This window comes from Nerophis lumbriciformis, linkage group LG34 (genome assembly GCF_033978685.3).
Source record: "Nerophis lumbriciformis linkage group LG34, RoL_Nlum_v2.1, whole genome shotgun sequence".
NCBI lineage: Eukaryota > Metazoa > Chordata > Actinopteri > Syngnathiformes > Syngnathidae > Nerophis > Nerophis lumbriciformis.
The window spans coordinates 12,512,943-12,525,013 of NC_084581.2; the positions used below are offsets into that span (position 1 = coordinate 12,512,943).

The 12,071-nt window shown below is 43.0% G+C and overlaps 1 protein-coding gene and 1 long non-coding RNA gene across 3 annotated transcripts in view; one reads left to right on the plus strand and one right to left on the minus strand.

Annotated features, from left to right (window-relative positions):
• The first annotated feature begins 2,694 nt into the window (after nt 1-2,694).
• The window catches only part of bcl11bb (BCL11 transcription factor B b), a 39,837-nt gene continuing 30,460 nt past the window's right edge, over nt 2,695-12,071 (plus strand). Inside the window, exons 1-2 of one of the 2 annotated variants that reach the window (XM_061929822.2) lie at nt 2,695-2,827; nt 11,347-11,730. In XM_061929822.2, the coding sequence (XP_061785806.1) occupies nt 2,764-2,827; nt 11,347-11,730 (448 nt within the window). In that variant the 5' untranslated portion in view covers nt 2,695-2,763. Of the gene's footprint in view, nt 2,828-11,057; nt 11,215-11,346; nt 11,731-12,071 lie in introns of those variants that run through there. The other variant, XM_061929823.2, reaches the window with a different exon arrangement.
• LOC133576527 (uncharacterized) overlaps nt 2,753-12,071 on the minus strand; it is a 32,456-nt gene continuing 23,137 nt past the window's right edge. Inside the window, exons 3-6 of the long non-coding RNA XR_009811652.1 lie at nt 10,350-10,418; nt 5,626-5,697; nt 5,422-5,463; nt 2,753-4,134 (exon numbers count right to left, since the gene is read on the minus strand). This is a non-coding gene — a long non-coding RNA (uncharacterized lncRNA). The remainder of the gene's footprint in view (nt 4,135-5,421; nt 5,464-5,625; nt 5,698-10,349; nt 10,419-12,071) is intronic.

The following is a 12,071-nucleotide window of genomic DNA, read 5'->3' on the forward strand; positions in this document are numbered from 1 at the left end:
TATGAAAGATACCAATTACTAAACATCTGACTTTTATTGTTCATGTATTTTAAAATGGCGGTTTTAACAGATGGGGGAAACTGGAAGGGCTACACACTGGAAAAACATGTATTAAAAAACAGTCCATGTAGCTTATGACTAGGGATGTAATGATGTGAAAATGTAATATCACTGTTATTGTGACAAAAATGATAAGTTATCATGGATGGCGTCGTTGAATGTGGTCAAAAAGTACTTATGCATACACTAAAATATTTTAACCAAGTTGTATTATTAAAACGTTAATGTGTCTTATATTCATGCTAGTATTTAAGCCAGCTAGAAATTAGCTTGCAAGCGGCTTATCTATAGTAAATGAGCGGAATCTTAAAATGTTTAAACTTATAGTAATAAATCACGATATTACGGTAATTAAAATTTGAAACGATTATAATTTAACCGGCGGAAATTTTATAGCGGTTTATCATTATACCGGTAACCGATACGATCCCTACCGTTGATGCAAGATTACGTTATTTTGGAGGTGCATGTCAGGCTTTGTGAGTCGACAATTATGAGCCACTGTAGCATAATCCTGGCTATATGTGTATTGTTTCAATAAAAATACAAAACAGTATTTAAAAAACATCCATCATTTCTGCGATGCGAGTGGGGGTTGGAGCCTCGGGTGAAGGCAGTGTACACCCTGGACTAGGGTTGTACGGTATACCGGTATTTGTATAGTACCGCGATACTAATGAATCATATTCGGTACTATACCGCCTCTGAAAAATACCGGTCCGTCACCCGAGCAGACGAGCATGTTCGGCAGCGCACAATCACGGAGTACTTACAAGCAGACACAGTGTGTAGACAGAAAAGGGAGAATGGACACATATTGCTGAAATTTTTAATTTCCCCTCAGGGATTAATAAAGTATTTCTGATTCTGATTCTGATTCTGATTTTGGCTTAAAAACTAACGATAAAGGTGAAGTTATAACACTGAAACACCCTCAGGAAGAGGTGCTTTAAGACATGGCTAGTTAGCTAGCGGCTAAAGTCCAGTTGGCAGAGTTTTAGCTACTTCTAAATCACTAATCCTCGCCTCCATGGTGACAAATAAAGTAAGTTACTTACAAGTATCATCCCTGCAGGATGAGGAATAGCGAAACATGTTTCACTACACACCGTAGCTCACAGGCGTCAAAATGTAAACAAACGCCATTGGTGGATCTACACCTAACATCCACTGTAATGATATCAAGTACAGGAGCTATCTAGTCGACGCTACTATGATTACGTCACTATTTTTTGGCATCACAACATCTTTTTTCGTTTAAAAAAAATGTATATTATGTGTATAAACTCAGGAAATATGTCCCTGGACACATGAGGACTTTGAATATGACCAATGTATGATCCTGTAACGACTTGGTATCGGATTGATACCGAAATTTGTGGTATCATCCAAAACTAATGTAAAGTACCAAACAACAGAAGAATAAGTGATTATTACATTTTAACAGAAGTGTAGATAAAACATGTTAGAAGAGAACGTAAGCAGATATTAACAATAATTGAACAAGTAGATTAATAATTCATTTTCTACCACTTGTCCTTAATAATTTTGACAAAATAACAGAATGGAAAATGACACAATATGTTACTGCATATGTCAGCAGACTAAATTAGGAGCCTTTGTTTGTTTACTTACTACTAAAAGACAAGTTGTCTAGTATGCTCACTATTTTATTTAAGGACAAACTTGCAATAATAAACATATTTAATGTACCGTAAGATTTTTTGTTAAAAAAAAGCCAATAATGCAATTTTTTTGTGGTCCCCTTTATTTAGAAAAGTACCAAAAAGTATCAAAATCATTTTGGTACCAAAATATTGGTATCGGGACAACACCATATACACAATTAAATTCACACACACGCACGCACACACACGTCTTTGTAACATTAAATTCAAGTGACTAATTGCATTATGCCTTTTCTGGAAATGACTTTCTTAATTCAGGCTTCCTAGCGTTTATTGGTTGTTCACTGCGCCACCCGCTGTACGTTGGAGGAATATCTGTCGACAACTGAAAGTCTTTATGTGGATTCCTATGGAGGAATTTTGGGTTGCTGGAAGAACAGAGGATGGTGGAGTGCTCCACGAAACCAGAGGCAGCAGGGGAGGCAGGAAACATTTGGACAGTGCTGTTGGACAAGGGAGGAAGAAGAGGAGGCGTCTTGTCTGTGTTTCTCTCTCTCTCTCTCTCGCTCGCTCTCTCCCTCTCTCTCTCTCAATCAGCGCGTCTCCTCCAGCACAGCCAAGAGTTGCCGTTCAGAGCTCGGATGCCAAAACGCACAAGAGGAGCAGTGCCAAAGGGTCATTTGTTTTTTTTTTAGCGCACACATGAGGAGGAAGGTGCCTGCAGGGATCCTAAAATTAACATTTAATTGACGTCAATTAGGGGAAAAGGCACTCCGAGGCATCCCTACGGAAGACACATCGCGGGATTTTGCAGTTTTTGTTGTTGTTGTTGTTGCATGGTGGCTCCCTCCACCGTCCAGGTGTCGTCCTCCCCACGCAGGAGGACAGCGTCCACTTCGCCGTGTGCACCTTTGCAAACTTGTGCACCGCCGGGGGAAGAATAGTGTCAAAATAGCACTTTGAAAAAAAGGGAGTAAAAGGAAGGTCCTCTTGAGAGCGAGAGCGGACCGACACCACGGTCCAAGCCGACTCCAAGTGCCGTTCACCGGGCGATGCCAGAGTAAATGCCGGGGCGATGTCCCGCCGCAAGCAGGTGAACCCGCAGCACTTGACGTTGAGCCACAGGGAGACGGTGCCAGGTGAGCCAGAACCGTCTTCTCTTTGCCGATTTCTTCCCAACATTTGCTCTTTGCTGGCCGCCTTGAAAGCGTCCACTTGCTTTCTTTTCATTTGACGGAGCGCGCTGGCGAATTAAAAAAGTCGCCTTTGTCGGACGGGATTTGGCAAGGCAAGTTTAAAAAAACAAAAATACGTAATTTTGCCCTAAAACACAAACAATTTAATTGAACATTCACTGCAAACGTGTATTTAATATATAATATGGATCAAATAATCTTTGAAGTCTTCCAAGTCTTTGAAGTCTTTGATTATTGTTTTTATTTGTATGCAGGTGTGTGTGTCATCATTTATAATTATTACATCTAACATTTTAACATGCCTTAAATGTGCACAAGTTAGTTTGATTTTCTCCCCTTTATAACATACACACTTATTGTACACCAAAGTTTAAAAAAATAAAATCAATCAACCATAAGATCTCTTTATCGGTAACAACTTTTCTCAAGCTTGTTGAGGAATTGTCAGGATTGTTGTGTTTTTTTGAAAGGGCTTGGGGGGGGGAAATAGATGATGGTGTAAAAGATGAAAAGCGTCCTAATCCAATTCCAAATCAATTATATCAAATTTAACCTTCAAGTCCCAGTGCTGCTGCTGCTGCTGCTTTGACTAAATCCAATTTAATAGAAGCCTAATCAGACTAATTCATTGCACAAATTCATGATGTAATCTGTGGCCAGTGTGTTACAAATTATTGATTCTCATCACTTTTGTGTTGCGTGTGTGTGTTTCACATAGTGTAACAGATGAAGCCCTTTTAGTGTTTTTTTATTTTTTAAATTACTATCACTGATATGCACATTTTACTGCACACCTCCTGTCAGTTGATTGGCGAGAGAAAATACATTTTAAGCTTTGGGGGTTAAGAAAAAAAAATATCCCTGTTACAGTTTCACCTCAGGGTGTGCGTGTGTGTGACATTTACCTGCATGCATTATACCAAAAACTTTGCATATTTTCATGTGTCTTCAGGGCACTTGGGGGAACAAATTTGGTGTAACAGTTAAATATTTTCCTCCCCCGCTCGCAGCCACGGGTCACTTTGTCTGACGTCTTTGGTCGCTTTGCATACACTAAATCTCCTTTTTCCCCTCCTTTGACACGCACCTGCTGTGAGCTGGCTAACATTGTTGAACCTGACCCTCACGTAAGGGCCATTTCTTCGAACCGGACTGTAGGACATCAAGTTTTGTTGTCCTTCTGTCTTGGAGAGGCGAGCGAGGGCAGGATGCTGGGCCGAGCAAAGGGCCTCAATCTGGTCCTACCAGTTCTTTGACACCACACACACACACACACACACACGCACACACACACACATGCGCTGCTAGTTGAACCTGAGCTGTGACAATGACCTGAAGAACACAAGTTCAACCAGCAGCGTGAAACGGTGCAGTAACGATAGTTGTTGATGTCGATGATAGCTCGGGTCACACCGGACACTTAAAAGATAAGTCATATCATTAGTCGAGCTTTGTGTGTGTTTGTGTGTGTGTGGGAGAGAAAGAGTGTGAGACAGCTAGCTACAGAAGCACATAAGAGCTCCATTACAGATACACACATCTTGCATTTCCCTAATTTTGACATTAATATTCAAGCCGTTATTCACCAAGAAATATTCGATAAATTAAAAAAAAGACCAATTAATTAAGATTGCAGCAGATGATTAAAAAAAAAAAATCCCCCTTGATTTACAATTTGTTAAATTGGGAAAATAGTTTGAGTGTAAACATGATGCAAACATGTCAACACAAGTAAGGAGGAGTAATTCTTGCATCCGCACTTTTATCCAGCTCTGCACAAAATTATACAAGGGCTCGTACCACTGTAGGCCCATGCTCCGCCCCCTTTATAATAGAACAGAACTTAAATAGAGTGAATAGTATTTAAAAACTATACACTCACCAACAAACAGCCAAAGTGAGGTGCTCTCAGCACGTTTGGGCTTATACTCCACCTCCTTTACAAAGTTTTGTGTAAATCGGTTAAAGTAGTTATTGAGTGATGCTCTTCATTAAATAGACAAAAAAAAAACATGTTTACCCAAAAAAAAAAAAAAAAAAAAGTACGGCAATTCCTGGGTCAGCACTTTTTTCTGGATATGCACCACCCCTTAACAAACTTTTGTGTAGATCTGTTGAGTGGTTTATGAATCGGTAACTAGCAAGCATGATAAAAAAAATGTTAACTTGAACAACCTTTATCCTAATTTGCACCAAAAAGTAAAAGGTCTCACTCCTATACAAAGTTTTGTGGCAAACGGTTATATAGTTTTTGCGTAATGCTTATACATACATGCTAAAACGTAAAAAAAATACATATATACATAAAATAATTATTGCCCCTTTTACATCCTCTAACTGTACTCCGCTCATCTTAGCACATTTTTGTGGAATACTGTTGAAACACATTTTGGACATGTATTTTTTGTTTTTTGTTTTCAGGGTTTGATAAGATTGTTGTCTGCGCTTCTAATCTTGACGCTGTTGTTTAAAGCTAAAATGGCTACAAAAAAGCTGTAATTCCCCTTTTTGTGTGACGGCTGATTGACAATGCTTACCTAGATGTTGAACTTGAATTTTTGATGGAAAGACAACCTCCCCTAAGGCATTGAGAATGGAGAGTGAAAAGGTGCGTTTGTGTTTAGACTGGGTCAACACACACACACACACACACACACACACACACACACACACACACACACACACACACACACACACACACACACACACAAACGGACATAAAAACCGTCAAGGTGCCTCACTTTGGACTTGAGCTTGTCACCCTGGGCTGTTTCCTTAAGGTGGAAGCTTCCGGACCTGGATCACACCTCAGGCTGGGGATAGAGGGGGGAGAACACATGATTAGATTAAGTCAACACATCAGCAGCAGTCCCCGCCTCGTGGATGTGTTACATACTGTAGTGTCATTTTTAGCAATAATGAGGCAGTTTAAAAGGCGATAGCACGTCAAGTCTCAGCTGTCAGCAGGTGTCTGCTTACATGTGAACTCGGCGCAGGTGGCCGGCATACATCAAGCCATTGTCAGCCGCCACCGGAGTCACCGATGCACCCTGCGGCCTTCGCAGGGCACCTAGAACCAGAATGGCAGCATATTTCTGGACAGACGCATAAACGTCTTGGAAGTGTTCTCCTGGCTGGACCGGTAGACTCGACAGAGGTTTGCTGGAGTGACACCAAGGGCATCTTGCAGAAATGCTGCTAATTACATAGCGGCTTGCGTTTACTGAAAATTAAAACAAATGCCACAAACAAAGTGAACCATGCACTTTTTAATTAAGGGTGTGTATTAATTAGCATAAATAAGCAGGCAAATAATGAATACATGGTCATAAAGTACAGATAGTTTAAACATTACCATCACTTGTTATAAATTATCCCTACATAACAGCCAAATGTTGACACTTTCATGTCAGATATTCATAATTTCCCCAATGTGGGATGAATAATGTCTATCCTATCCTATGATATATTATATATTCTAATATAAGAAATTATTTGATTATTTAAGGGACAGTAATTCATGGCTCCTGAAGGTGGCGCCCCTCCAACAACAAGTACAAAAACAATCACATTTTTACAATCCAATGAATGGCACATATGTCCAAAAACCAAGATCACACATTTTGAAATTTTTGGATACAAATTAATTTATAATTCTTAAAACCACACCCCAAACAAATGATCTAACTTTTTAGTAATGCAAAGAAAATCAATCATCTCTTTTTCTTTTTTTTTCTCTGTTTATTTTAGAATAGTGTAAAGTAACAACATGTTTTTAATTCTACAGCAGTTTATGAACAGCTTACACCTTTAAATATTGTCACATTTAAGTTCCACATAAAAACTAAATTCATATCATAGTTTCATTTTATGATAATGACGACTTTTAATTTTTCCCCGCCTTGGGTCACACTGATATAGACATGTATCTTGCAATATATCAGTTATCACACCGTGGTAATACCACAGGTCATGAAATAAAAGACACTTAAATACAATTAATAAAATATAGTGGCGATATCATGCAGTCACATTTTGTAAATTAATATAAGGGTGTTTTGATGTAGTATTTTTGTATTTAGTGTAGTTGCTCGGCATGTAGCGTTGAGTCACACTTGCACCCTTTCGGCTTGAGTGGCGGCAAGCATCAGTGTGCATCTGTAGCTTCCTGGATGCACCTTTCCCCGGGATGTGCACGCCGTTTTTTTGTCTTTTTTTTCATTTTCACCATATGGCTGTCGAACACACGCACAGACACACACACACACACACACACGTGCACGCACACACACACAGTAAGCAGACGACGGCGGCAAGCTGGCAGGCGTTGATTGGCGAACGCCTCCTGATTGGTTAAAAGGCATTTCACTTTGTTCCCTCATTTTGCTTCAATATTTCACTATCATCAGCCGAGCGCATCTGATTAATTTTATAGGCATTTTAAAAAGCTTGCCCTCGCTATCTTATCACAGAAAATAAAGTTTGTTAAATGGTGATGCCTATCTTTAAACGTCACGCCTCATGGCTTACAAGTCAGCCGAGTCCCAGCGAGGACCACGGGGACGTTTTCTGACGATGTAAGATTTATGGCGAGCTCGCTGTGGATCAACTACGCTAACGAGACACTTGCTTACTCGGCCGACCATGCTGGGCCACCATGGAGGCTTCTAAGCGAGGCCGCTTGTAGTTTGAATTTTTGATTCCTACCATTTGCAATGTCGCCGCTGTCGTTTGCGCGCGGCAACGACAATCACCGCCCCCTCCACACACACACTCCTCACCCACGCACTCACACCCCTTTTTGGGGGTGAACATGTATGTGTGAGTTTTTGTTTCTTTTACACAGGAAGACAAAGGGGGGGCATTTTTCAACACATGTTGAGAGAAAACCTTCGCCATTAATGCATTTGAAAAAAAACATATTTGGACTTACACAAGGGGTATGAATAATAATTACTTTTGTGGGGTTGAGCTTGAAGCACTTGAGTGCAGTACTTAGGTGCTACCAGCAGAGGCGCTGTTGATTCAGCCTAAACTGAGGACGTTACATACAGCATAAAAAAGATATTCATTACACATTGTTTTCTGCCATTAGAAAAATAGTACATAAACATTTTCTTTGAAAAAAAACTACAATTAATGGAATAATTAGTTTAATTCTACCCATAGTTTTCAGCACTTTCCCAACATGTCTGACCCTGCTAGGAATTTCTGTTTTCTGCCCGTTAGGCAGCGTGTACGAGCGCAGATCAGCACAGATGCAATCATTAGGGATTTAAGGGATTTAAAGATGCTATTAAAGTGCATGTATATGCGCCCTCCATCTCTACCTCCCCCCAAAAAAATTCCCCCGCAGCCTGTTTTGTTAATGTGAGCAGCACAAGCAGAATCATAAGTGTTAAAAAGGTGCACAAAGTCAAATAATTACTTTTAAAACAAGAAAGACCTCTTGATGGAAGAGAATGAAAATATAGACACAAAAGCTCTATTTGCTCTTCACATTGTGTGAGCAGAAGAGTGGCGCTGCCTGTGGCAGATAGGGGGCGCTCTAAGGCAGCCTGACTCCCTCTCAGTCTTCCTGCTGGCGAGACTCTATGCTTGTGTGTGTGTGTGTTTGTGTGTGTGTGTGTGTGTGTGTCTGAGGTGTGTGTGTGTGTGTGTGTGTGTGTGTGCGTGTGTGTGTGTGTGTGTGCATGGTGAGAGTATGTGAGAGGGCTGAGCAGCTTGAGTTTCACGGCCGACCGTGTGTTTGACAGGCTCTCACGCCGCCGCTTCTATAGACGTTTCCATTTTTACACTTTAGCGTGTCCACACACACTCAGACACACACACAGCCCCATCCCTCCCCCTCCACTTTGCAAACATTCCATGCTCGGTTGCTTCTTGCACGCGTGCTTTCTCACACAGGTGAGAGGGGTGCGGCCCGCCAGAGATGTCTAACTGATATTGTGGCGGCGTAGTGATGGTGCCGACGCCTGCTCATTTACTGCCTTATGTCCTCGGGCCTTGTGTGTGTGTGTGTGTGTGTGTGTGTGTGTGTGTGTGTGTGTGTGTGTGTGTGTGTGTGTGTGTGTAACAAGGCCTGCTCTATTCGTCTATAGTTGCACATAGGACAACAAGTCAAGTTGGAAGGCCCAGGTGAATTAATAGCGCACACATTTAAAGGCTGGTTTCCCGTTGGGCGCCATCTTGCCACCTGTCTTGTCATCACCCGTGCAAACAGGAACAGGCCATGTTGTTAGCAGATAGATTTCTTGCTGCTAATATGCGTCAAAATTATGCAACATGGCCGCCGCTGCAAATGTACGCATGTGAAGGCTTGCGGAACGGCGCTTGATGAATTATGGTCACAAGCTGTGATCCGCAGGTAAATATGTGTTTGTGTTCCTTCTCTCCGCCGCCTAAGATGATGAGATGGAAATGATCTTGGCGCGTGGCCAGCCAGCCTTCGCCGCTTACAGCCGGGATGTTTGGCACAGAGCGCTTCGTCGCTCCCGGGGCAAAAAGCGAGTGGACTGGAACACGCATGTAGGCCGAGGCGCGGGTGGAGGCGAAGGTGGGTGGGGTTTTTAACATTTTATTAAAAAAAAATACAAATTTGAGAGAGGGTTACTAGTTGAGGTGTTTCAGTTTGATGACCGATTTAGATCAATATCATTCAATAACCAGAAACCAATTTTGTCGGACAATATAAGCAAAGATTCCTAAAGTTGATATAATTTGAAAATATATCTGAAAGATATGAACGACAACATTTCTTTCAGTCATATGAACAGCAGGTTGACATAGTACTTTAGATCTAATTTTAGCAATTAGCAATAATAATAATAATACACAAGTTATAAGAGTACTAGTTGAACCTGCTACTCTTTAACTAAGAAAAAAAGTAGCGTACCTACATTGAAAACTAGGACAAAACACTTTCACGGGTTCACTTTACAAGAGATCATGTGATGTTTTAGAGCAGGAAGATAATACAGGGACTAATTGTTTAACAAGCAAGCTGCTAAAAAATATAGTAACATTGATTATTTACATCATCAATCAATTATTACATCATCCGCTGTAGGCTGCAGAAGCCGGATTGTAGAAATGAAAACACATACATTTATTAACCTTTATGGCACAAGTAGTAGTAGCAAGAAATATGCATTTGGAAGCTTTAAATTTGGGGATTGGGAGAGGAAGTGTGCGACAGGAAGTTTAGAAGCCTAGACGAGCGATAAGGGAGTTTAGGATCTGTGCACTGATAATACACACACAGTTGTTATCTAGCCTTAGCAATTATTAGGGGTGTCATGTTTGGAGAGAGAAGCGGGGTAGAGAGAGAGAGAGAGAGAGCGAGCGCTAGAGGGAAGGAGATGCCATGCCTCTCTCGACCAGACATCAGCTCGTCTCCCTGGGCCCACCCCTTGACACACACCCCCGACAGTCTCCCTCCTCAGTACCCATCCATCCAACCCACCTGGAGTCTCTGGAGCTTCCGGTTTGCTTGCAGGCTTTCAGAAGAGGACACTCTTTCACCGTGGTGGCACTGGAAAAGAAAGACCAAAAAAAAGAGGTTGTCCATGAGGGATTTGTGTTAAACTGAGGGACGACACCATAGGGGAGGTGTGTGTGTGTGTGTGTGTGTGTGTGTGTGTGTGGGTAATGGTTATTAATGACCGTGTCAGATGTGTGAAGAATGAGATTTACTCTCTTAACAGGACCCCAGGTTTTACCTCTATAGATTTAATGTCTGCTGAGAATACGCTCTTTAACTCACCTGTTTGCACACACATACATTACCCATTGTGCCGCACCACACGCATACGCATGCACGCACACACACACACACGCACGCACGCACGCACGCACGCACGCACGCACGCACGCACGCACGCACGCACGCACGCACACACACACACACACACACACACACACACACACACACACATAATCAGGATGGATGCGGCCTTGGCTAGGCGCTTCGTTGTGTGCGGCATGTCTTCTCAGTGCAAAGCGAAGGCCGCAACCGGAAACCCAGCATGCACTGAGAGATGAATAGCTTCCTGGCACACACACACACACACACACACACACACACACACACACACACACACACACACACACACACACACACACACACACACACACACACACACACGCGCGCGCACACACACCAAAAGAGTCTTTTAGGGTCCCGCCCACGCCGATCTCTGCTGGATAAGCCGAGCAGGTGTTTGTGTTAGTGCCGTAGCCGCTCAGCTTGGTTGTTTTATTCCATGAAATTGACACACTTTTGAGGGGGCCGCTCATGTCCTGTGGTGGGGAGAGGTTCCTCTTATCAGGTAATCTCATCACCACAAACCTTCTTTTCTTCCCTCTCCCTCGCCCGCCCGCCCGCTTCACGCCGTCGTCTCCTCCAAAGTGCGCCGTCTTAAATAGTAACCACCACCTCCTCCTGTCTCCTTCTCCCACAGCTGAGGCCAATGATTCGGCGACGAGATCTCCGTCTCCCACGCCTGCCGCCCTCAGCCCCCGTAGGGCGGGGCCCGAGGAGCACGACCTGCTGACATGCGGCCAGTGCCAGGCCAACTTCCCGCTGGGAGACATCCTGGTCTTCATCGAGCACAAGCGGCGGCTGTGCCGTGGCCCCACCCAGGGGGGGCCGGGCACCTTCTCCAAGCATGGGGAGGCCGGGGGCGCCGCCAGCATCTCCATCTCTCCTAGGGTACGCTCCCTGGAGCTAGGGAGGGGGCCTCTCCCTGTGGAGGTGGGCATCCAGGTGACCCCCGGGAGGGACGATGACCCCGAGAGGAGGATGACTCCGGCCAAGGGGATTTGTCCCAAACAGGAAAAAGGAGGTATGGGGACACTTTAGATCCTAATGCAACACACACACATGCACGCACACACACGTAGTCGAAAGTCGCTTAAACAAGCAGTTTTTTCTCAAGGGGACCAGTTAAAATGTTCTCACAAATAAAAAAAGAAACACGTCGTGTCTCAACTGTCTGAGGCACATAGCTCCTTGTAAAAGAATATTTCTTATTTTGACTGAGGCCTTCAAGAGGGATTAATAGAAATACACATTTCATTAGCCACACCAGCACGTGTGTGTGTTGTGTCAGACACCACCCACACATACTTTACTGGGGCTAAAGTAGCTCATCCTCGCATATTTCTTGAGTGGGCTTGCCAAAAT